General features: G+C 41.5%; 1 protein-coding gene across 8 annotated transcripts in view; it reads left to right on the top strand.

Annotated features, from left to right (window-relative positions):
• Bcas3 (BCAS3 microtubule associated cell migration factor) overlaps positions 1-26,881 on the top strand; it is a 481,599-nt gene that overhangs the window by 198,735 nt on the left and 255,983 nt on the right. For all 8 annotated transcript variants that reach the window (XM_021178140.3, XM_021178141.3, XM_021178147.3 and 5 more), the window contains 4 exons: positions 3,673-3,797; positions 6,801-6,966; positions 8,523-8,623; positions 26,054-26,154. In XM_021178140.3, the coding sequence (XP_021033799.1) occupies positions 3,673-3,797; positions 6,801-6,966; positions 8,523-8,623; positions 26,054-26,154 (493 nt within the window). The remainder of the gene's footprint in view (positions 1-3,672; positions 3,798-6,800; positions 6,967-8,522; positions 8,624-26,053; positions 26,155-26,881) is intronic.

Raw genomic sequence — 26,881 nt, 5'->3', positions numbered from 1 at the left:
ATCATACTGTGAGAACAAATACGCCCATAACTGTGCACACTAGGCCTTCCCTTTTGTATTATGCATTCTAGAGTCTGAGCTCTGAGTGGGAAGGTACCTGCTTAACAGCATCATGACCAAAGAACTGCAGCGTGGGACATTCCATTTCAGGTTTCTTCTCAACTCAAGAAACAACCTTCCCTTCCCAGCACAGCTTGTGAGAGATAAGAAGATGAAGAAAGGCAACAGAAGGAGTAGCAGGCACTCTGGCTCACAGTAGGACCCACTACAGCCGAGGCTCAGAGAGCTACCCTCATAGTATCAATCCAGGCCTATGCTCTTGCCAGTGAGGTGGTTTTCTGGGCAAGGAATTAGAGAGACAATCTATGGAAGGTGGCTACATAATTTCTATTTAGCTTTGAGAAATTTGATAATCCACAAGAGAACAGAAATTCAAGATTTGGCAGAAGATGAAAGCTCGAAAGTATAACACTAAGGATATGAGAACCTGTCGTGGACAACAGAGGAAAGTAGAATTTTTTAAATTCATTTTTTTAAATTAATTAAATTTTTATACTCCATATTCCATTCCCTGCACCCCCATCCACCCTCTGAATGCTCCATATCCCACACCTCTTCCCACCTCCCCACTCCCCATTCCCCGTCTCCACGTGGATGTCCCCACACCACACCCCACCTGAACTCTAAACTCCCTGGGGCCTCCAGTCTCTTGAGGGTTAGGTGCATCATCTCTGAATGAACACAGACCTGGAAGCCCTCTACCGTATGTGTGTTGAGGGTCTCATATCAGCTAGTGTGTGCTGTGTGTTTGGTGGTCCCGTATTTGGGAGATCTGGGGGGGGTGTCCAGATTGAGACTGCTGGTTCTCCTATAGGATCACCCTTCTCCTCAGCTTCTTTCAGCTTTCCCTAATTCAACAACAGGGGTCAGCTGCTTCTCTCAATTGGTTGAGTGCAAACATCTGCATCTGACTCTTTGAGCTGCTTGCTGGGTCTTCCAGAGTGCGGTCATGGTAGGTCTCTTTTTGTAAGCTCTCCATAGCCTCAGTGATAGAGTCAGAGCTTGGAACCTCCTCTTGAGCTGGATTCTACTTTGGGGCTGTTGCTGGATCTTCTTTTCCTCAGGCTCCTCTCCATTTCCATCCCTGTAATTCTTTCAGATAGGAACAATTATGGGTCAGAGGTGTGACTATGGGATGGCAGCCCCATCCTTCACTTGATGCCCTGTCTTCCTGCTGGAGGTGGGCTCTATAAGTTACTCTCCCTACTGTCAGACATTTCATCTAAGGTCCCTCTTTTTAATTCCTGAGAGTCTCTTAAAGAACGTCTGGGGGAATCACCATCCTGCATCTGAATCGTTACTACAGAGCAATAGTGATAAAAACTGCATGGTATTGGTACAGAGACAGACATGTTGATCGATGGAATAGAATTGAAGACCTAGAAATAAAACCACACACTTACGGTCACTTGATCTTTGACAAAGATGCCAAAAATATACGATGGAAAAAAGAAAGCATCTTCAATAAATGGTTCTGGTCTAACTGGCTGTCTGTATGTAAAAGCATGAAAATAGACCCATATTTGCCACCTTGTACAAAGCTCAAGTCCAAGTGGATCAAGGGTCTCAACATAAAGCCAGATACACTGAATCTAATAGAAGAGAAAGTGGGAAAGAGCCTTGAACTCATTGGCACAGGGGGAAGTTTCCTAAATAGAACTCCAGTGGCTCATGCTCTAAGATCAAGAATTATAAATGGGACCTCATGAAAGTGGAAAGCTCTGTAAGGCAAAGGACATAGTCAACAAGACAAATCAGCAACGTACAGAATGGGAAAAAAAATCTTCATTAACCCCACATCTGATAGAGGTCTAATATCCAAAGTATTTAAAGAACTCAAGAAGTCACCAAAAGAATCACCAAAAAAACCAAAGAACCCACTCAAAAAATGGGGTATAGAACTAAACCAAGAATTCACAAATGAAGAATCGCAAATGGCTGAGAAGCACCTAAAGAAATGTTCAGAGTCCTTAGTGATCATAGAAATGCAAATCAAAACGATCCTGAAATTCTACCTTACACCAATCAGAATGGCTAAGATCAAATCCTCAGTGACAGCACATGTTGGAGAGTATGTGGAGAAAGGAACACTCCTCCATTGCTGGTGGGATTGGTACAACCACTCTGGAAATCAATCTGGAGGTTCCTCAGAAAATTGGAAATAGATCTACCTGAAGACCCAGCTATATGACTCTTGGGAATATACCCAAAAGATACCCCACCATGCCACAGGGGCACATGTTCCACTATGCTCATAGTGGCCTTGTTTGTGATAGCCAGAAGCTATAAACAGCCTAGATGTCCCAGGACAGAACTGATACAGAAAATGTGGTTCATTTACACGATGCAATACTACTCAGCTGTTAAGAACGAGGACATCCTGAGTCTTGCAGGCAAATGTGTGGAACTAGAAAATATCATCCTGAGTGAGGTTAACTCAGACCCAAAAGGATGTGTGCATGGTATCTACTCACTAATAAGTGGATATTAGCCAAAAAAACAAAACAAAACAAAAAAACCTGAAAGTATAGAATGAATACCCAAGATACAGTCCACAGAACTCAAAAAGGTCAACTAGCTGATGTGCCTAACTGAGGACGCCTTAGTCCCACTTGGGAGAGAGAAGAAAGCAATCGCAAGTGGGGAGGGAGGGAGGGACCTGGGAGGGAAAGTGGACAGGGTGGGGGTGGGAGTGGTGGAGAGAGGGGAACCTGATATAGTATTGGGTGAGGGAAAAGGACTGAATCCCTGAAGGCCAGCAGAAAGAATGGAAGGAAACAGGTAACCTCAGGAAATAGAAGGTTGGGAGGGCCCTCTGGAAAGCAGGTTCTTACGGAAGTCGTTTGGCAACCTCAGTTAGCATGTCCTCCGCCACAGCAAAGAGAGAACAGATATGCGTTTGATAAGCTGTGAGTATTTAACTCTGTTTTAGTGTTTTCCATGAACAAAATGGTTAAATCAGGAGTCCAGGAAGACAAGAAAGGAGAGCCAGGAATGTGGCTGATTCATTGCAGGAGGTCACTGCATTAGAACTTGTAGCGTGCTGACACTGTAGCCTCGGAGCATCAGGCACTGCCACGTCTGCATTTCGAGTCATCGCCATTTCATGCATGCTGCCTCCATGTGCTCTGTGGGTAGTCTCTTGTCTTGATGTCAGAATGAACTTTTCATGCTGGAGGTGTGTCTGCCCCTTCTTTTACTCCATCTTTATGCAGTAAAATGTTAGCCATCTGAAAGGATTGACTGTAATTCCAAAACCAGCACCTAGTGCCGAAGAACTTGGTTTATTTTGTTGACACACTCACTGTCTTACTTTGTTGCCTAGGATAGAACTGGAACTTGGGCCCCAAAAAAGGTGTCCTTCCTGCCTGGGCTCTTCTGTAGCCAGGACCACAGGAATGTGCCAGTGTTCCCAGCTCCCGTAGCAAGACCTTTTTAACATTGTTATCATTGAAATTTTACCCATTGGTGTCATCTCATGTCACTGGCCAACCATTCTTTGAAGGGATGTGCATGACTGTGCCTTAGATCTTAATTTTGGGAAAGTCATTCATGATTTGGAAGACTTGAGGGTTCACATGGTAATTTCTAAATGTCCTTTTACTTTTTAAGCAAAGTTAAACCACCTCCACAAATTTCTCCAAGCAAATCGATGGGCGGCGAGTTTTGCGTGGCTGCAGTGTTTGGGACTTCCAGGTCATGGTTTGCAAACAACGCTGGCCTGAAAGGGGAAAAAGGTATGTCCTTTGTTGATGCTCAAATTTGCTGTGCAGTGTTTCACCACTGAGGGCACGGCGCTGAGAGTTCCTCTAGAATGAATATATATATTAGAATAATTTTATATCTAATAACCTAGTGGTTTTTACTAAGATAAAAACTAATAAAATAAATAAACACTAGTGGCCTTCACTAGTCAAGTTTCTCAAAGAATTACAACTATTTTCTCACACAAAAGGGAAATAAATTTGCTATCAACTGATATTTTCATTTATTTTCAAAACAAAGTCTCTGTACCTTGTTTTTAAATTCAACAAGTAGCCAAGGCTGCCCTTGAATTCCATCCTCTGCCTCTCCAGTGCTGGCATTTAAATTTGTGTACCACCACACCTAGGTGCATTGACTGATTTTTGCCTTTCACTTCTTATTCCTAATTATATTCACATATTGATCTCAGGGCTGACTGTGCTGTGCCCACTCCATTTCTTCTACCTCTGCACAAGCTAATTTCACATTGTTGCCTCTGATCTCGGAAGGAGAAAGTTGTTGTAACCTCTGCCTTTCATGGGAGACTTGGAATCAACCAGTCTCGCTAATGTTAGCTAATTTATACACACGGGAGAGAGTGTGTGTGTGTGTGTGTGTGTGTGTGTGTACATGTACATGCGTGCGTGAATGCATTTGCCTGTGGACCCTGGCTGATCCCCTAGAGGCAAGGCTTGTGACCTGCAGATTGTTTGTTCTGGGTACTGAGTTCAACTCTTTGCAAGTGTGGCAATTGCTCTCAACTGCTGGGCTATACCACACTTAAAATCAAAAACAGAAACAATAACATGGTAAAAGAAAACAAAACAAACAACCTCCCCTGAGCTCCAAAATAAAAAAAGGGGGGGGGGCAGACTGTTCCTGAGAGATAAGTGCCGCTGCCCGTGGTTATCACTGGGCCTCTGAGTCATTGGTACTACGATGTTTACATTTATTTATTTATCAAGTGTAAATTTTTAAGAAGTTTTTCTCTAATTTAAGTGTGTGCACATGTACACCAAGCGTGTAACTGGTAATCATGGCAGTTAGGAGAGGGCTTTGGGTCCCTAAACAGGAGTGAGCCACCATGTGGGTGCTGGGACTTGAACTTGAGGCCTGTGCAGGACAAGTGCATGCTCCTAACCACTGAGTCCATTCTTTAGCCCCATTTGCTGTTTTTCATCCCTGCTCTGATCATCAGAATCACTACCTAGAATGTTTGTGTAACTATTCTTTCAGTCTGTGATTCTTTGTCATGCATATATGGAGAGAGGAAGGGGGGGGAGGGATGGAGGAAAGAGGAAGAGAGTTTTTTTTTTTTTTCTTTTTCCAGTTACAGAGCTTGAAACTAGGGTCTGTGGTCTCTGTATAGAAGAGAATGTCTACATTTATACACCAAGTATATAGCTATGTTAGGGTTTTCCCCTGATTACTTTATTGTGATTCAATTAGGTCATGCACTGGCTTTCCCCTGATGTTCCACAGTTGGTTTTGTTCTTGGCAAAAGTGAGTGGCTCTCCTCCCCACTCCTGATTGGCAGTCAGATCTCAGCCTCTTCCCTTGCTATCACCTTTCATGACCACTCCCTTGTAATCGGACCTTAGCACAGCTAGTCCCTTCCCATGGGAAGGGTTTGTGGAGCAGGCAAGTTTCCCATTTTCTTATCCAATCTTTATTTTTTTGTTACTGCCTTTGGTTTGATGATGCTATCGAAAGGACTTTTTGTTATTCATTCAAACCTTCTGCAAAGCTCGATTTCAAATACTTCTCCCATCTGTCCTAATTACCCCTTTAGCTTGCTACTCCTTTATGTCCCTCTGGCTGGTCATTGGGCATTTTCTCAGATCAGCTGTAATTGATTCGTCTGACACAGAGATAAGATGACCCACACAGGTTTCATAAGACAGTCTCCTTGGTTTACTGTAAAACGTGAGATTTAGCACTGAGCCTGTTTGGGCAACGAGTACATGTGCATTCCTTAAAGTCATTCAATGACATTCAAACCCAGCACTGATATCTCTGAGGATGGCTGCCCTTCCTTCACTACTGGAGCCCGTAATCTCATTGAGAAATGGATTAGGAACTAACTATTGGAGGAGGGACCTTTCCTTTTTTTTTTTTTTTTTTTCCATGTTGGTCCCTGTTTACTGGAGAATTTCGGTTTGCTTCTTGTCCCACTTGGTTTTAGTTGTATTTCAACTGATGACCTTCCACAGACAAATGTGTTTTTGTGTTGTTTGCTTGTATGTTTTTATCTACATGTTTAATGAGTGTGTGCTGCGTGTGCGTGTGTGTGCACAGATCCCAGAGTGTCCAGCTCTGTTTTTCTCTGCATTTTCTTCCCCTTTTCAGCATTGGGATTACAGACTTGTGTTGACTGTGCCTGTTGGTGGTTTGGCCTTTGTTTGTTTGTTTTTTGGGTGTGGCTTGTTTTTTTTTTTTTTTGTTGTGTTAGAGAATTTAAATTCATGCTCTAGAGTTTACCTAGTAAACATTCTTATCTCCCCAGCTGCCAAACTTAATTCTACCAAGAAAACATAGTTGAACTTTTCAGACAACTTAGTTCCACACATAACTTTTCCTTATTTAAGGAAAAGTTCATTATTTAAGCCAGGGTAATGAAATTTTGTTGGCTAGATTATTCATTTTCAGGTAGTCATTTCCCGTCCTACCAATGCCTTATATTTTTCATAAAATATGCAAAAATCCATAGTATAGAAATACAAAATTTTACAACATAGTGTTTATCTACAATACAGTTTTGAACATCATGGTATAATTGTTGAAACCAATTGATGTATATCCCATAATGTTGGTGGCATGTTCACTGGCAGCTGCTTATGCTGGGCACCCTCTGAGGACGAACTAATGCGGTGGGACAAAGCTCTTCCCTTTCTCTTCACCTTTCCATGTCAGACAGTAGGGTCAGGAAAGTAGCAGTCCCACTGAGACCTTTCCCTGACATCTTTCCAAGTCTCATTTTGATTCTCTGTTTGCAGATCAATCCAAACAAGTTGTAGTTGAATCTCTTTACATCATCAGCTGCTACGGGACCTTAGTGGAGCACATGATTGAGCCCCGGCCGATCAGTACTGCTCCCAAGATAAGTGACGACACACCACTGGAGATAATGACGTCACCGCGTGCCAGCTGGACACTTGTTAGGTAGTTCTCCATCCTACCTCCCCCAACCCCTGCTGCAAAAAGATAATGTGCCCTTTGTGAAATCTCAGTATAAATACCTGGCTCTGAAGTATATTCATCCACAAGGATATACTTCCTTGCATATATTGACCTTGATTCTTGACGTTGGTTTTAGAATCTTGTGCAAATGGGATTATACTGTATTTCCTGGCTTTGTAACCTGGGAAGCCTCTAGTCCATTTTGTTTCTATTGGGTAGGGTCTACATCAGTGAAAGGTAAGCACTGCAAGTCCTGTGTGCACCCCCTGAATCACTTTTCCTTGTCAGGTAAAGAAATCATGCTCCCTTGCTTTCCATTTCCCCTCGAGCTGTAGCCAACCACAGCTTACTCTGTATTACCTGCCTTTGCCTGCTCTGGCCACTAAATGATGGAATCATGTGCTATGCTATCTTTCGTATCTGATTTCTTCCTTTCATATTTTGAAGATTCATATTAGTGCAGTGTGTTATGTAGGTGGTGGAGGACTTTTCCACTCTGTAGCTGTCACTAATATTGTTGCTGCAAATATTCACATGCATAACTGTGCATGGTGATATTTTGCATTGTCTCAGGAATGAAATCAGAAAGTATCTCTGTTTGAGCGTTCTGTATTTGTGGTTGTGAGCCTTGCTTTACCTCTCCAGCCTTTTGAACTTTTTGTTGTCTCTCTATGTATCCATTTCTTGGTTTGTGTTTCCCTTATTGTAGTGCCACATGCTCCTTGTAAAGAATTCCACTAAGGGAAATATAAACTAATACAAAGAGAGCCTACAGTCTCCTTTAAGTGATAATCCAGGATCCAATGGCTAAGCACTCTTGAAATGTTTAAGAATGGATCCAATGAGCAGAATTTTTATAAGCTAGCAGAAAGAGGAAGAAAGGAAACCTAGAATAAAGCCCATTTAATATAATGAATTGTACAAGGGAGAGAAAAAAAAAAAGCAATCACCCAGCATGTATGAGAGGAAACAGATAAAAATGGATATGAAAACGACTCCTCTCCTTTGACATTTTAAAATAGCCTATTGATTTTCTGGAAGCCCCAGCATTCTTTACTAGTACTCAATGTGCTGGATTGATCTGGTCCATATCTGATTTAGCAAGCTTATTCAAAATTGGGCAGATGTGATTAAACTTTGGCAGTCTCACTGTTGAAGTAGCTAATTAGATCCAAAGGAAGTTGTCTGTTTAAGCAATTCCTTTTGTCTTCCCACCACTTTTAGCTACTTTGTTTCATGTTGACAATGTCTGATGTTGGTCAACAATGAGATAAGATGGCCTCCCTGTCGCTGATGTTCCTTTTCTCTGGCTGTCTTACCAAGCTGATAACTGTCTGTTTCACTGAGGATCTACATTACCTGTGCAGCACATCACCACAACTTTAGTGTATAACGTTTTCCTGGATTTACGTGTCAGGTTAAAGAGCATTGGTTTTAATGGTTACACATTGATTTGTGCAAGTCTCTGTCAGGCTCTGTGGTGATTTACACCCCATCTCTGAAGATTGAATATTAATATTCTTCTGCTGTTTCCTTAGAACGCCTCAGTGGAATGAACTGCAGCCGCCATTCAATGCGAATCACCCTCTGCTCCTCGCTGCAGAAGCAGTGCAGTATTACCAGCTCCTGCTGGCCGGCTGTGAGTACTTCTCATCAGATTATGCTTTCTTCTATATGATCATCTCAGAACTTGCTGAGTAAATGGCCATAGAGCCAGTTCATAGGCTGTAAGGTATTTGTTTGTTTTGTCTATTTTTCCAGACAGGGGTTCTCTGTGTAGCCCTGGCTGTCCTGGAACTTACTCTATAGACCAGACTCATCCTGAACTCAGATCCATCTGCCTCTGCCTTCTCAGTGCTGAGATTAAAGGTGTGGGTCACCAACACCAAGCGAGGGCCATAGCTTGTGTGTCTTCAGCTAGCATTTTCCAAAACAAAATCAAAAACCATTAAACAAACAAAATACCTGTAATATGTGGCCTAGCTGGATATGGAGAACAGCTTTGCAGAGCCTGGGACCTGTTTCTGAGAGAACAAGAACAAGCTCTTCATCACAGGACACCAAGACAGCAGCCTCTTCCTGTGGTGCAGCTTCGTTTGGACTCGTAGCTCATGCTCCTAGCTTCATTGGGACAAGATGTGATGCTGGGATTAGAACAGGGTTTTGTACAAGCACTCTAAATGGGGCTTTGTGTTCCTTTTGCCATTTGTAGATAATGATAGAGGTTCACCCAACCAGATGGAGACATTATGTGAGAGGCATGAAGAGACAATTTAATACTTAGTACTCAGTCTTCATAGACTTAAAAATGCTTTACAATTATTATTACTTTTTTGTAGAATACAATGAATCCTAATTGAACTGGAGGGCTCTGAGTACTGAATACTTTTAGAAATTTCCTGTAAATCAACAATGACATTTTTGTTTTTTGGTTTGTTTGAGAATGAGTTTCTCTGTGTAGCCCTGGCTGTCCTGGGACTCACTCTATAGGCCAGGCTGGCTTCAAATTCACAGAGATCCTCCTTCTCTGCCTCCCTGGTGTACTGGGATTCAAGGTGTGCACCACGACCACCATCCAGCTTTATTCCTTATTTATAAAAGTCAAAAGCCTCGTTATTGAATGAAGTGTGGTTGGCTCAGTTAATCTGGGTTGGTCTTGTTGATTTGGTACCTGTTAGTTCTGATTAGCTGACAACTGTGATAAGTATCAAGAAGATAAAGGAAAGCTAAGCTAAAAACCACAACTACATCTCTTCATTTTTCATACTAGAGTAAGCTAGTTGATATCCTTCAACTGTAGCTCCCCCTGACACTTTTGTCCCATTCAACAAAACCTATCTCTGCTGGCGATAACTGGGCCCATCCAGTGCTTTCATGCACAGTAACGACACCATCAAAGTTACTGTGCGTGTACTGGAGGTTGAGCCTAAGGCCTTGCACATAGTAGTAATGAGTGTTTCACTACCAAGTCTCCCTCTGCCACCAGTGGATGGCATTTTTATAAAGCTCACTCCTGGCTGTCAGACACTTAAAAGACAGTGATTGGAGCAAATACTCCTGAAGTAAGACGAGATCTTCAACTGTGAAGGCCTGTGAGATGCTGAAGGCAGTCTTACACCAAGAGACCTTTGCCAAGTGAACCATCTCTGATGCTTCTATTGCCTCTCAACATTGATGGAAATGATACAGGATCAACCTGGATTTTAAAGTTTTACATGCACACTCAAGGTATTTGCCAAAGAGTTCTGGGTCTGCCACTGTTTTACGCAACTGAAGCTACTAGTTGCAGATTATGGACATTGGGTCTCCAGTGCAGTACAGGCAGTACAGTGTCAGTTTAAACCATGCCTTCACACACACACACACCATTTACCCCTGTGAGAATCTCATTCAGGAGCTGCTGTGACTATCTTCATCTGCAAAGATATAAGATACAGAAAAAAAAAGATACAAAGATACAGAAGCCCTCTGGAAAGATAGTCTACCTCACACAACCATGTTTATTATTTCTGGTTCTTTGGGTGTATTTATTGTGTTTTACTTACCCAAGTTTAAAATCACCTTTGAGCCGGGGGCTTTTGATGTCTGGTAGAATCCTCATCTTCAATGTGCTAGACTCTGTGATTGGTCCTTAGCAATGACCAGGTGATGGGGAGGAATTACCCTTCATTTTTCACTTAAATATCTTTTTAAAACTATTTTTGATTGAACTTTGTACTCTAATATATTATGAAGTTTATAAACTTCATAAATGTTGCAGGGTTATTTTGGGTTTTTTGTTCTTCTTGTGTTTGTAGAAAAAGTGTAGCAAACTTCCAGAAAATCAGGAAATGATACAGCAATAGGCAAGGCTGATGTAAATATAAATAGGAAAGAGACTGTCTTGGGGAAGAGAGCAGTACAGCAGGATGTTAGCACAACACATACACTGTTCTCATAAACAGTTTGTTCCACACTGAAGCATGGATGCAGCTTAGGGCAGAGACTGGAGACCTGCCCTGCATCCCGATGATGTCTCACCCACCTCTGAGACGAAGCAAGCAAAGCCTCACCTTTGTCGCTGTCCCCTCTGCATTTAGGAGAATACCAAAATGTTGAGGGGCCCTGACAGTGGAGGACAGGATCACATACATTCAAATGGTTCATTCAGGTGTCACACTGGAGGCTGAGAGGACATCAAGTTGCTTTGTTGGACCATTGAAGATTGCTGTTTTTAATAATTTAAAAAAGCGTAATATAAGCCAGATAATGGTGGTGCACACCTTTGATCTTAGCACTCAGGAGACAGAGGCAGGCAGATTTCTCTGAGTTCGAGGCCAGCCTGTTCTACAGAGTGACTTCCAGGACAGCCAAAGCTACAAGAGCAACCCTATCTCGAAAAACAAAACACAACAAAAGGTTTATAGATAGCAGAGGTAGAAATCCAGACTGTGTATTCTGAGCGGGAGAGGCCACTCAGTAGTGAAAAGCACTCACTGCTGTTTGATAGGACCTGAGTTCAAATCCCATCACCCTCGTCAGGCATCATAAATGCCTGGGGGTCTGACACCCTCTTTTGGCTTCCAAAAGTACCTATATATGGTGTGTGTGTGTGTGTGTGTGTTACTTAAATATAAATAAATAAATTTATAAAAAATAAAATTATTATAGAGACAAGGGATTTATTGTTCATACTATGTTTTTCTTTTCCCAAAATCAAGCTCATTTCATTGTAGTATATTTCTTTGCCAAAACTGAAACTAGCCCTTAAAGTGCCCAGTAGCCATCTATCAGATTTGAGTACCAGTTGAAAAGACTTAGTAACTTGTCCTTAGTCTGCTCTCCCCCTTCTAATTTGTAAATGTAAAGCAGTATCTGGGGTAGTGTTTTGAAAGCTTGCTAGAGGACAAGTAGTGCTTAAAGCATCGTTCAGCCACAGCCCTGGGTCCCTGTCAGACTTTGGACCACTTCCTAAATAGTCCATGGCCGTATCATCCCATGGGAACCCATATTCCATGGAAAAGTCATAAAGATTATAAAGCGTATTGAACTGAGTGACATTTAAACGAGAGCATATCCATATAATAGAATTTCTCTTTTAAATGAAAGGCTTAATTAATCGTTAGTACATGCCATAGTTTGATAACTCTCAAGGAAATTATGCAAAAGAGAGAAGAAAAAAAAGCAACCTCAAAATTTTCACTGTTGATAGCTCTATGGGGCTCTCTTTGTGTGGGGTAGAAGAAAGAAGAATTTATTTCTGGAAGCTTGGTACATTGTAACTCTTCATTTTGATGGAACAATTTAATATCCTTTTTTTAATAAAAAGTAAGTGTCACTGTGTGTGTGTGTGTATTTGTATAAGCCTGTGCATTTTCACAATTACATGAAGAGCCTAGAAGGTGTTGGATTCACTGTCACTGATGTTGCAGGTTGTGTGAGTCACCACGTGTAGGTACTAGGAACCAAGCTTAGTACCTCTTGAAAGAACTGCAAGTTCTTAACCACAAATCTATATATTCACCCATGGATTTGAAAACAAATTTGTACAACTTGAATGTGAGTTGCTGTGATAAATACCATAATCATAAACAACATGAAAGGAACAGTTCATATCATCTCCAAGATTACAGGCCACCATTGGGAGAAGCTGAGACAGGAAGCACTGCTTACGGTCCTGCTCGGCTGTCTTTATACAGCTCAGGCCTGCTGGCCTTGGTGGTGCTTAGGAGCTCTGTATCAGTTAGCAGTGATGAAAATGTCACATCTGCAGGCCAGTCTGGCGGAGGCAATTTCTCAATTGTGACACACTTCTTAGGTATTTTAGTGCGACAGCCAAGTTTAGCCATTATAAGTTTAAGCCTTCTGTGTGTGACACATTGATATGCCCGACTAAGCTGTAACCTTTCTTTTCTTGTTGATCCCCATTATCTCATGTTTATATTATAATATAAAGAGATATAATTTTAAATGTGTCCCCTAGCCTTTGAGCATTCCAATGCTTTAAAAGTTGAATGCTCTTCAAAATATCTCTTATGGGTTCTTATAAAATAAAATTAAGCCATGTAGTTTCTTATTTAAAAAGTGAAAAATGGGACTGGAGAGATGTTTTAGTGATTAAGAGCACTGACTGCTTGCTTTTCCCAAAAACCACTTGGTAGCTCACAACCATCTGTATTGGGATCTGATGCCCTCTTCTGGTGTGTCTGAAGACAGCTATAATGTACTCATATAAACAAAATAAATAAATCTTTTTTTCAAAAGTGAAGAATGGGAGTGCAATTCTTCTGATACACTCAGATCAAATCAAACCCAAAATTTAATGGTGTAAAAGGCAACACATTTAATATCTGGGACTCTTTCATGATATTTCAGGCTCCAAAGGGCTTGGGCAGCTCCTATTTTCTTGTTCTGCCACTTGCAACATACACACACACACACACACACACACACACACACACACCCCTTCTCTTGTATGCCCAGGTCAGCTATACTCCACACTTGCCACTCTCCTTAGTGTGGACATCCCATTGTCCTGACAGTGCCAATATCATGGCATCTCTACTAAAATTGTGGCTACATACTCATCAGTGGCTTTATGTAGCTTTGTGAATATTTATGTGTGTGAGGGTGTTATGGCTAATCTTTGTTGCCATCATAACATACACGAGACCAGGGAGTCTCTATTGAGAAATTGTTTCCTTAAAGGTTGGCCCTGCTGTGAGAGGCTGGCGTTCTCTCCGCAGGTGCTAGAATTGTCCTGCTTACATGACATGCATTGTATGCACTGAGGCCTCCTACCCGTGCTGCTGCTGCTTGGTCTGCTTGTAAAAAATGTTTTCTTCAGATCTAATATTGAGCTTCATTTTGCTTTAATATACATATACACATGTGTATATGTGTGTGTATATATATGTATGTGTATATATATACACACAGACACATATCATTTATCAAATTTCAAAACAAAAGAGGTAGTCACCAGATAAGTAATATCTTGGATTTGGGACAAAGATAGTTTTTACTGGATGAAGACTGTATATGTAGGATGAATGAAATAAAAAAAAATCAGGAATCATTGCATTTTAAGCATCTTTATTCCCAATAAATTATATTTTGCTTGTCTGACACATAAAATTCTTAGACTACAAAGCATCACTATTTTCATTCAAGTTCTAATTTATGTATTTGGGTGAATTTCTTTCCACTTTTTTTGCAATTGAATAGAGATATCCTTTTTGAATACTACTACTCCAGACACAGAGTGGTTGGCTCTGCCTTCATGCATGTGCACATAGACACACATGCACACACACAGATGACACACACACACACATGCACATGCACACACACGCATGCACACCCCCACACATACATCCCTCTTGTCCATGCATGACATCAGTGCCATGGGAAACCATCTAAATGCATCAGTTTTCTTCTGTGCTGCCTTTCTCCTGGGTTTTCTTCTTCCCTCAGTGTCATGTTGTGCTGGTCTGACACCCTGGCTTGCCTTGCCTTACGGTGTGGTATATGGGGTAGAATATGGAGTGTGGAGGAGGCACTCGGCAGTATTTCCTTACATTGTTCATTATAAATGTTTGCCCAGTCCTGGGCAGAGGTGGAAAAGGAAGAGTGGAGTGTTTTTCTCTTGCAGAGGAAACTTGTAATGTGGTTTATTTACAGAGTGTTTATAGTCCATTGTTGGCCACAGGGTGTGTCATGGTGCCCTGTACAGTTTGACTCTTAATCGTAAATTACCTTGCAATATTTCACTTATTCAAACCGTCTAATTGGCATATGTTGTCCCAACAGAGAGGTTATTTTCATACAATGGTGTCTTTTCTGTGAGGAACTAAGGTGGAGACCTACAGGGTCTCATTTGAACTGCGTGTGCTCTATGGCCTGATGACCCTTATGAAATTATTAATTCCCATTATGAAAATGGTATGAAACGGGTAACTTAAACTATGTAAGTTTAACAGTTTGGATTATATCAGCCCCTGGACTTGGCACCTATGCTTCCATTCATTTCCCATTTTTACCTGGAGCATCAAATTAATCTTTGTACACACAAATCACTCTCTCTCTCTCTCTCTCTCTCTCTCTCTCTGAAACTGAATGAAACAGAGGGAAAGTGTCTACAAGAGGTGTCTATCCTGCAAGCATCTGTTAACCTTACAGTATTCTTCCTGTGCTCTTACAGTATCTCAGAATCCTTTCTGATTGTTTTACAACCTGTGATGTCTCCAAGTATAGTTCAGAGTAGGCTCTTTTCTATTGATGATGTTAATATTTATTGCAGTGACTCGGCAGATTTCAATGGTACAGGATATTGATCGAGAGAAAAGAAACTATTGGTCAGAAGACTGTAGGCCATTAAGCTCTGTGCATCTGATGTCATTTACTCTGTTCAAGTGACATTTATGGTTCTTAAGTAGATCCTTCTGCTGTGGATTGTACTTTCTCATAGGTGGGTAGGAGGATAGAAGAGAGAGGGTACTAGCAATACATGCTCACCATTTTCTCCAAAAAAAAAAAAAAAAAAAAAAAAAAAAAAAACCATGGGCTGGAATATAAAGGCAGGGCTTGGCTTACCTGCAGTGACGTAATGGGTTGGTATTGGCAGGACCTCATGGTTTGATGTGCTGGTACCTCCATCAGTGCGGTTAATTGCTAAGAAATGGCTAAATGGGAATTTAGGGGAATGCTTCAGCTGTCTGCTCTGTTAGTGGTAGCAGGAGCTCTGGCGCCGTTTCAGGATCACTATTTGTATGTGTCTGTCAGACTTAGAATACAGTCGTTTCTCTCAGTTTCAGCCCTCTCTATAGAATTTCTGTCAATTGTTTGACTCCATTAAGTGTGCAGAGGAAATAAAAGCCTCAACAACCAATCCACCAGGGGCTATGGATAGACCCTTTCTTTGTCCATCCTCAGAGCACTGCATTAGGTCTCATTATCCATTTATAATAGGTGACCTCTGCCCTCTGGGTCATAGAAGAATATTCAGTGTGCTTTTCTGACACATAGGGCACCGTTCTCAGCAGACATAAAGCACTGGCGTATCTGATAGTCTGGAGGACTAGTTTACACTGCAGGTTTTGATGAATCCACAACCTTGCACAAAGTCAGTAAGGTCGGTTTCCTTCCTTGGTCTTCGCTGATTCAGAAAGGGGCCAGTGAGGACCTAATAAAAGGAACATGAGCGTAGTCTTCAGTGTTGCTCTCTTTTATTCCAATTCAGAAAATTTTGTCTCCTAGAAGTGGTTTGCTTCCTCTGTAATTTCACGTTTACTGGTGCAGAAATATACACTGTCTTAGATGTAGTGAATGAACTTTATAGACTCAGGATTGCTCTTGAGATCATTGGTGACACTGGAAAGCCAGTCTTTTGCCCAACTTCGGGTTTCTTTTGTGCTGTGAATTTGGAGCAGCCCCCAAGAAGCACTGCACAGCTAATGGTTTTGCTTCTAGTTCACGGTTCAGAGACAGACATGGATCATGAAGGAGATAGAAGAGTGATTTGATTTTGGCTTAAGCATGGCCATGAATCCAGGCACAGATTTTTCTCCCCAAACCAGTTATAGAAAACCTAATAGTTGTTAGCATTCTCTCCATGGTATGAATTAATATATTAACTAGATTATAGCACTGTTTGACAAACTGCTTACTAAATACATCAAAATTGATTGGGCATTCTGTTTTTGAATTGACAAATGGCTGCATTAAGAAGGGGAGGGAAAGCCATTAATTATAGCTGCTCTCAACTATGGGAAAGGTAATCATATAAATATGGATCTCGCTACAGCCCAGCTCTCCTCTCCCAGCAGTGCTTCTTCCGTGTGCATCCACGCCTCTGTGCCATTAACAGAGCCGCTTCTCTCAGCTCCTGTCCTGTGGATGAAAACATTTTCCTGCTGTGTGAACACTATAATGCTCTCTTGACTACCACCATAGTACTCTTTTTTTTTTTCTTCTGTTGCTCCAGGAGACTACAGGAGAACCATTGTAGCTCAGCTCTTGGTCTCCATTCTCAGTTGTGCCCTGTTCTACGTTAGTGTCTGTTCTTGTTTAACTCTGCACAGAAGGTAGGGCCTTCCTTTTGGGAACAGAAAATTTGGAAGGAGGTAGTTCCATTTTCCTTCAGTGGTTACTTTGAGTTAATGTTTTCTGTGCCTTGGGCTTCTCATCTTTATAATTAGGAAATGAAAACTCCTTGACAACTCTATAACTTGTACAATCCTTACCCAAGATTTTTGTAACTTATCCTGAAACTCATAAAAACTCAGAGCCTAGGAGGCTGGAGAGCAAGCTCGGCAGTTAAGAGCATTTACTGTTTTTGTATGGGACTGGGGGTTGGGTCCCAGCACCCCCACATGGCAGCTCCCAATCATGCATACCAATTACAGGGTGTGCATTCAGGTATACAGGCAGAGAGCAGCCATATACAAAAGAGAAGGACATAACACCATAAACAGTGCCTGATCAGCCACCTTTTATTTTCTAACCAAAAATTGATATAACTTTGATTTAGTGACTCAAAGGTAACTGCTGTACATTTTAAACAATATTTTCATACTTTCTTTTATTCCTAGGATTCCTAGTATTAGTTCCTTCTTTTCCAAATTAAAGTGGAAATGTTGCTAGCATTGTATAGGCCAGAAGGAGTTAAGCACTTGCTTAACAGACGCAAACCCCTGCTTCCATCCCCCTAATAATGCCAAAGTAATGATAACAATAGCTAACTTAAAACTTTGCTGTCTTCTTGCATCCTTTTATCAAATGGGAATTAGTGAGGCCTCTGTTAGAGGTTTGTTAGATTAAGTGAGGCTGTTCATTTAAAACATTGTGGCTGCTGTTACAAGCCACAATGGAGTGAAGTCTTATTCTATTTTGTGGAATGAAGATTTATTTTATTTTATGTATATGAGTATACTTCAGTTGTCTTCAGACACATCAGCAGTGTGCATCATATCCTGTTACAGATGGTTGTGAGCCACCATGTGGTTCCTGGATTTGAACTCAGGACCTCTGGAAGAGCAGTTGGTGCTCTAAACCACTGAGATATCTCTCCAGCCCATAAATATTAAAAAGAAAAGAAAAGTTCTGAAGTGTAAGAAGAACATTTGTTTCATTGAGTTGAGGGGGTTTGGAACAGCTTTCATTTTTAATTCAATATTTTTAAGTTAACAATGAATAAAGTCATACTGCACTAATAACTTATTTTTTCCAAGAAAATTAAAGTTTTATGAAGTAAAAAGGAAATGCATGAGAAACAGTAAACATGAAGTAAAGAACAGGACAGGCATGATGGAGGAGGAGGAGGGAAAAAGTAGGTTGTTAGAGGACAGAAACCAACTGTCAGACAGCAGGCATGGAGATCACTAAACGTCAGACAGGCATGGGGATCACCAGAGTCAGACAGCAGGCATGGGGATCGCCAGAGTCAGACAGCAGGCATGGGGATCGCCACCATCAGACAGCAGGCATGGGGATCGCCACCATCAGACAGCAGGCATGGGGATCGCCACCATCAGACAGCAGGCATGGGGATCGCCACCATCAGACAGCAGGCATGGGGATCGCCACCATCAGACAGCAGGCATGGGGATCAGAGCTCACGGGGTCTTCACATAAAGACATGGAAGGTACACAATAGTGAGGGTTACACAAAGAAATGTTTTAGAAAGACGTTGTTCTGAATTAGTTCAATTGTGGCTCTTTGAATAATCTAGCCTCGTTCGTATAGCTCACCCCTTAGCTAAGAAAGGAGTCAAGATGATGGTCAGTCTTCCCATGAGAAGTCACAGATTCAGTTCTTTTCAAATGTTGGGAATGGGGATGCCTCTCAGGTTCTCTGCTTGATCCCCAGCATTGGAAAAAGAATAAAATAAAGTTAGGGAAAATAATAGAAATGGTCAAGAATTCACAAAATACAGCAGATTGTTTTATGGATCTACCGGGTACCTGTCCTTGGTTTTGTTTCTTCGTGCGCGTGCACAAGGTGTAAGAGGGCAGCCTTTTACTGTGCCTTTCCCCTGAGCACTTCACTGTGCATCTGCTGATTAAACTCTATAACTATAGGTGCGGTGGACACAGTGGTCTGGAGAGCTCCTGGCGGCTGGCCTTGTGTCACAGTAGAAGGTCAGCTTTGGAGAGTGTTCTTTTGTTTTTGGACAGAGCCCTTAGGTGGTTGTTAGTGATTCTTGCTTCTGTGTTTTTAACTGATCTATTTGGACCTAAAGGAACACGTTGTGTATCTTTAATGATTATTTATAAGGATTCTGAAATGTGTTCCTTTGTATGGGTTAAAAATGTTGGTGTCTTCCAGAGTCTAAAAGCTTTTCTCTTTTCATGCCAAGATAACTTTGCCTCTTTCGCTTATGCAAGAGAAAATATCTCTTTCTTTCTTTCTGCTGTATAATGACCTAGACTTTCCTAGAATAATATTCAGCAATAAACAAGTAAAGTATGGAAGACACTGCATTAACTCTGTGCAAAATGATTTTTGCTTTTGTAAATGGTCCCTTTTGGTTTTGTGGGTGTGTTTCGTGGTGCTGGTGATCAGGCCCAGGCCACGGAGTTTCCAGACAAGTTCTGTCACCCCAGAATTTGTTTTGTTTTTTGTACAAAATCTTGATGTCCGATTATTAAAGAGCCAAATGAGTGTTTCTTTCATTTTTCATTAGTTCAAAGTATATACCCTTTCTTACGTTATTCTTTTATAAAGTCTGGCACATTTATAATCTTTGACTGTAAAATAAAGACCTGATTATTGGTGTAAGAAGTACAACTATAATGCATGTATGTGAATTAAAGTAATTGGTTGTAAGGTTGTAGCTTCTGTTACTGATCAACTCAGATCAGTCTATGTCTCTCTCCTCTCTCTCCTCCCTCTCTTCCTCCCTCCCTCCCTCCCTCCCTCCCTCCCTCCCTCTTCCTCCCTTTGCCTCTGTCCCCTCTTCTCTTTAATTTCAATCCCTGGGGCCTGGATGCAGATCTTTGCATGTGCTAGAGCAACACTTTACTGTTGAGCTGCACCCTAAGCCTCCTTTCCCCACTGCTCACCTCCCAGTGCCCCATCCCCCACCCCCTACCCATGCCCCTTTGTATGTGCCCACACTGTAACTTGATAGTGTTAATTCAGAAGTTCTCAGCAAGATTTTGTAGACCCTTCGGTAAGGGAGGACTTACTTTTTAGTTCCCATGCTGTCATTGCACATGTGTGTGTGTTGAAGTCTTCTGCTGAGTGAGTTGCAGATGCACATATTAAGTTGGCATTATGGACATGTGGTTGTATCTAGCTCTTCCTTGACCTTAGTTGCAGATGTCTTGAAGACATTGCCAAAGTCTGTTCAGTTCCAAGTTGGGATGGTTTTGAACTTTTGTTCAGCAGAGTTGCTGATCTGGCCAGAACGGCAGGCAGTCCATTAGGCTGTTATGTACTTCACTTTATGAGATCTTTACGGTCGGTCGTACTGAGCCCTGCCAGGCTGCCTCCAGATATCACTTGTCCAGACACACAATGCAAAATGACCTCTAGGGCAACAAGAATAACAAATGAAAGATTCTTAGTCATGTGGTTGAATGAGACTTTGGGAATCTGGAAAAGGAAACTGGCGAGAGAGGGATAAGATGTACCCGAATTTGAAGGCTATTCAGGGAAGTGTATTCTCTTGCAGACAATAAGTATATGTCATTTTTCTAATTATACATTGCTGGTGACTGTTCTTCTGGGAATGTGGAAGAAAAGGAAAGTGAAACCAGAGATGGGCAATGAGTGAATGCTAGAAAACTTTAATAATTAATTAGTGAGCATCTATGGTACCCTAGGGCCTAGGTGCAGGGAAGATCATTGATCCATTTAATATAAACCTTGGAGATGCTTGTTTCAGTATGTATTGTCACACCACTGTTGGGCTGTTGCAAAGCATGCCTGCTAATAAGCAGGCCGGAAATGAGGTTGCAACCTCACAGATTCAGTGCGCTGCTGGTGCTCCATCCATGGTGTCTATAGCAGTGGAGTCTGATACTAACAATGCTTTCAGGGATTCTAGGCGTGTTATCTTTTTAGATGATAACTTTCTCCTTTTTTTCATAGTCATTGAAAATTAACAAATGTTGTTACGTTGATAGGTATAAAATGGCTCGTTTAGGTGTTTGGACTCTTTACTACTTTAGGCACAGACGGTGGTCGTGTTTCCTTCTGGGATGCTTGGCTCATTGGGAATGGCGTGTTCACTTTGCTGGTTGTCTGCTCTGGAGACTTAGTTTATAGAGGCAGATTTTCATTTCTACAAGAAGAAGCTGCATTGCCCACCAGTTCTCCCTGGAGGCTGAAGTGCTGCTTTCTCATTGGAAGCAGAGTTTGCTTCAAAGCACACTCACATTGTAGGCGCACTAAAGAAATGCTGCTTTTAATAAGAACCAAATATATGTGAAAGTTTGTCCTTGAATGAGAGTTTATCACTGTTGCCCTTTGGGTGAACCTTCAGTGGGAGCTGCTTCATTCAGGGCAGCATGATGTCATCGAATTCACAAAGTTCTCTGTAGCTAGAAAAAGACTCATTGTTCCCTGAAATAACCTAAAGGACTCAAAACTGCTGGCACATTATTGGCTTCTTAGGTCTTCATTAAGGACTTCAGCTTCAAGGGGCTTTTCATCGTTTTCTGTGGGGTGGGGATTTCACAGGGTATGGAAAACAAACGCTCTGACCCTGAATCTAAAGTGTACTCACAACAGTCCACTGCTGGCCCGACCTTGACGTGCATTTCTAATTGTTGGTTGTGTTCTTAAGTAGATCTAAATTTTGTTCAGTTTTTCAGCATAGCTTTAAAATAGGAAGGACTCTGTCACCTGGGAAGGGAGGTTGGGTGAGGTCAGCTGTGTTTGTGAGCAGTCCTTCCTTATCTCAGTCTCTTGCAATTAGTCAATGTGTGACATCAAAATACACTAGGTGAGGTTTGTTGTTGTTGTTTCTGTTTACTTGCTCTCTGCATGTTTGCTTCTCTGAGAACACACACTGTAAACAGTCTGCTTCACAGTTACCATGTAACCATGTGCTCATCCTGTGTCTGCCTGGTGCTATTTTAAAGTAACTTGACAGTATTTCCTTTGCGTGTAGCTTGATAAGACGCACTGTTAACCCCTATAGCTACAGTAGGGATATAAATGGTGAGCTGTATATCTTGAAGTTCCTTCTCCTTTTCTTTGTTTATTATCTAAAAATAGCTGATAAGAGACTAGAAAGGCTGCTTGTGTTAAGAGCGCTTGCTGCTCTCGTAGAGGTTCCAGCATTCCATGTTGGCTTACAGCTGTGACTCTGATTCCAGGAGGTCTTACTCTCTTTTCTTACCTCCGTGGGAAGGTAACGGGCACAGCATGTGGTACACATAGATACGTGCAAGCAACACACTCATATACATAAAATAAATCTAGGAAAAGAATAAGGCTGATAAATGTTTGTAAAGGGGCTAAAGATTTTTCTTCAGGTAGTTGGTCTGTGTCTTGTTTCTTTCAGGTTGGGCTTGCAAGATACACAAAGTATTAAGTAGGATCAAGAATAGTCTCATTTTTGGTGCTGCAGAGATGGCTTGGTAGATAACACTGCTTATTGCCCTTGTAGAGGACCTGGTTTCAGTTCTTAGCACCCACATGGCATCCCTTGTAGCCTATAGCTCTAGTTCCTAAAGATCTATAAGCCCCTTTTTACCTCTGTAGGCCCTTGAATGTGTGAGGCTTATATATGAACATACACTCAAGAATACACACATACATAAAAATGAATTAAAGGAAGACTCTCATTTTGAAATTACAGTAGTTCTTTATGTGTACATTATTAAAAATGTGAACAATGACTCACTGCAATCCTTTCTAACGTTGCATCTCAACTTTGTATAAAAAAAGCTGTAACATAAGGTTTGGTGACATTTCATCCCTTTTGGTATCAGCTAGTTTCTAATGAGATTATTGGTTATCAATACACAGTGTTCCCTAGCAACCAGTCTCTGCTCCTTGTTTTTTGCTCCTCTGAACTTTGCCTGCTACTTTTAAATGTGTAGGAAATGCTCTGCCTGCTGAAGTGAGCATCTTGACATGGTGATAGACCAGATGTTTGTCTTGCTTTCCTAAATCCATTCAGCAGTGATGCAGTTTCTAACAGAGTGGTTGAGATTCTGTCAACTCCCAAGCACATTCCATATCACTCAGCATAGGATTGGGTTCATTTCTAACGAAAGTGTATAGTCCAAGTTCATTTCCTTTTGACTTTTGTTTTCCCTTCTTACTAGCTTCAGCGTTTGCAGTTATTTTTCCATGTGACCTCCCTCCTAAGAGATAAATGTCTCCTGTGTTAATTCCCTCCCTAAGACATAAATGTTGAATACCCTCCCTGCTGGGATTGGAGAACATTTAAAATGTCAATAAGTCTAGGGGAGAAAAAAGGATATTCATTTAGTTTTTCTAATATATTTATTTTTATTTTGTATATACATTGGTGTTTTACCTTTGGGTATGTCTGTATGAGGGTGTTGGATCCCTGGAACAGGTGCTAATACAGCTATGAGCTGCCATGTGGGTCCTGGGAATTGAACCCCAGACTTTAGGAAGAGCATCCAATGCTCTCAACAGCTGAGCCATCTCTCCAGCCCAGATACTCATTTAATATGAAAAATACACTTTATTTTAATTTTCTATATTGTGATATTTCCAGAGTAAACTGGTGAGCAAAAGGCCTTCTTAAAATCTCCATGAAGGAGATTCAAATTCATGATTTCCTTGTCTTTCTGGCAGTTTAAAGGAGACTTATTTATTGTCACTGTTTCACATATACAAAGAATTCATTTCTGAGTTGTATATTTGGAATATTTACTACTTCCTTTGTAAAGCAGACAGGACAGAGAGGCTCCTCCTCCACCCCACTTCCTCATCCTTCCCCACCCCTGTGGGAAATTCCAAGCATACCCATATCCAGATAACAATAGTACAGTAAACCAATAAACTGCCAGCTCAAGGCCCCTGTCCTTCTGGCTGTGGTTCCACTGCAGCCAGGCCCAAAGTCCGTCCCTGCCACCTTCATAAGTCCTAGGAAGTGCCAAACCATCTGTTGCTGTCACTTACTTTATCTAGAATAGAAAGCTTCAGCCTTACACTTAATGGAGGACAGGAAATTGAGGGTTCCTCTTGGTTCTGTCTGTGACAAGAATCAAACAAACATCAAACAAAGGTGATGAATGATTCAGGAGCATTGTTCTTGAGAACATCAGTCGACTTAACATCTGGGCAGTATATAACAGAATTAGCTCCAGAAGAATGTTGGAACAATGGAAAATAATGGAAAATTGTTATGTTACTCTTTTGTTTGCCCTCATAAACGATGTGGCTCTGTGGCTTTGTGATCATTTGGGCTTCTTGCTAAACATCAGCATGACTGTGCTAGAGAGCCACGATCTTGAAGAGCTAGCAGTTCATGGTTTGGATGATTGCAAATCTTACATTTCAACACTATGTTCATGCTTGGCCATAACTACTAAATTAGATCTTACTTCTTTTCTTGAAACAAGTTCAGATAAAGTCTTATGGGCTTTTTAAAATCTTGCCTTGAGTCATATCTTGTCATTTATCGTCATTGTCTTTTTCTCCTCCTCCTCCTCTCCCTCCTCATCCTCCTCTTCCTCCTCCTCCTCATCCTTCTCACCCTCCTCCTCTTCCTCCTCCTCTATCTATTTCTTGAGTTTGTTCTCTCCATACCTTATCTGGCATCATCAAATAAGATTGGCATCACCTTTACTGGGAGTATGTATTACTTGGGAGTATGTATTAAGTATTTCATGGAATTTGTACGAAGAATATTTAAATTGCTCATTTTCTTTTTAGCAGTTTAGCCTAAGGAAATTTTGGGTGAGATTGTTTCCTGTCATAATCTGTGACTCTTTATTACCCATCTCCTGCCTTCCCTCCCCTGTACCCCATATCTTCTCTTTTGTTCTGTTCCCAGTTAACCCCATTGCTTGTTTTCTCTGGAGGGAGAAATCCAGTTTTACTGTGAACCTGAAATGAAGTCTTTTCTTAAAGTAGGGATGGAGAGAGATGCATAGAAATCAGGAATAATGGTACCTTCAAGAAGAGCAGTGAGGTTGTGGACACGTAAACTCAGGGACTGTTAGAAATGTTTGGTTGCACGTGCAGTGCTTGTTTAGTGTGCAGGAAGCCCTTGGTTGGATTCCTAGCACTGCAGAATCCTAGTGTTGGTTCAGATGCTGTAGTCCCAGCAAAAAGTCAAGCCTGGGTCTGACATTCAGAAGGCAGAGGCAGGAGGTTCTCTATGAGTTTTAGACCAGCCACAGGTACACAGTAAGATCCTGTGTAGTTCAAAATTCATGCTTACTTTAGCTGCATAGTGACTTTGAGGCCATCCTGGGCTGCATTTTAAAAGTCTGTTTCCAACAAGCAGAGACCAGTAAATGAAAAAAAGAAGTCTATTGCTTTTACTAACTAAAGGTTCCCTTTGTAGAAGAATACAGACTAGTTTCAACTGTATCTTAGTGCTGAAGATTATTGGAAATTACTTGAAATAGCCGAGAAAGACAATATCTGAATAAATGAGTTTTTGCTGTGATTGAAAGTGTTTCTCAATCAAATGTCATGCATTTTTATGAATGGGTTCTGGGTTCTTTGAATCCATAGCCGGCCACCCTCCAGCAGGCAGGTGTGTCACCTCAGTGAACTGAGGTTGTGGGTGTTCCGATGGATTTAGTTGCTCTTTTCTGCTCTTCCTGTCACTCAGTCTCCACAACTGTTGTTTGTTTGTTTGTTTGTTTTAATGAATCCTCCTCCTGTTGCCCCAGCCAACCTCAGGAGATCCTCTCCAGCAGCCTTCTGAGTAGCTGAGTAGCATTTACCAGCATGCCTGGCCAGCATTTACTGTTAACTGGGAAATATTTCTATGAACTTGTGTGATCATTTAGTTCTTTGAATTGCTCCTGTGTTTTATGTTATAGAATCTATCTGAGCTGATTATGTTATTATTTGTATCTCCAGTGCACAAAGGTCTAAGTTCTTTCTTTTTTTTTTTTTTTTTTCTTTCTCCTGTAGCTCTTCCCCCTGGAAGTCCTGGCCCCATTACTCGACATGGGTCCTATGACAGCTTAGCCTCTGACCATAGTGGACAGGAAGATGAAGAATGGCTTTCCCAGGTAAACATATCGGGGCTACTACAATAAGGGAGAACAGAAATCTGTGTTTATTCTTTTCCTTACTGGAAAACGAAAAGAATTGGTCACTGGGTATTATGAGTATTTCCATATTAAGAATGTCTCAAATTGCCGGGCGTGGTGACGCATGCCTTTAGTCCCAGCACTTGGGAGGCAGAGGCAGGCGGATTTCTGAGTTTGAGGCCAGCTTGGTCTACAAAGTGAGTTCCAGGACAGCCAGGGTTATACAGAGAAGCCCTGTCTCCAAAAAACCAAAAAAAAAAAAAAAAAGAATGTCTCAAGTTGGGGGAAGGTTTGAGGGACCAGGAGGTGACAGGGACTCTATAAGAAAACCAACAGAGTCAACTAACCTGGACTCTTTGGTGTTCCCAGAGACTAAACCACCAACCAAAGAGCATACATGGGCTGGACCTAGGTCCTCCACACTTAATATAGTAGATATGCAGCTTGGTTTTCATGTGGGCCCCCTAACAACTGGAGAGGGGGCTGTCACTGCCTCCTCCAACTATGTTGCCTGCCTGTGGATCCTGTTCCCCCAGCTGGGCTGCCTTGTCTGGCGTCAGTGGGAAAGGATGTGCATAAACACGTGGTGACTTGATGTATCAGGGTTGGTTGATACTCACAGGGGCCCTCCTTTTCTTAGAGGAGAAGGGGAAGAGAGAACTAAGAGAAGGTAGGGTCTGCAATCCACATGTAGTGAATAAATAAA

Source organism: Mus caroli, unplaced genomic scaffold, assembly GCF_978045245.1.
Source record: "Mus caroli unplaced genomic scaffold, Mus_caroli_1 scaffold_13, whole genome shotgun sequence".
NCBI classification, from domain to species: Eukaryota; Metazoa; Chordata; class Mammalia; order Rodentia; family Muridae; genus Mus; species Mus caroli.
This window is presented reverse-complemented; position numbering and strand designations above follow the sequence as displayed.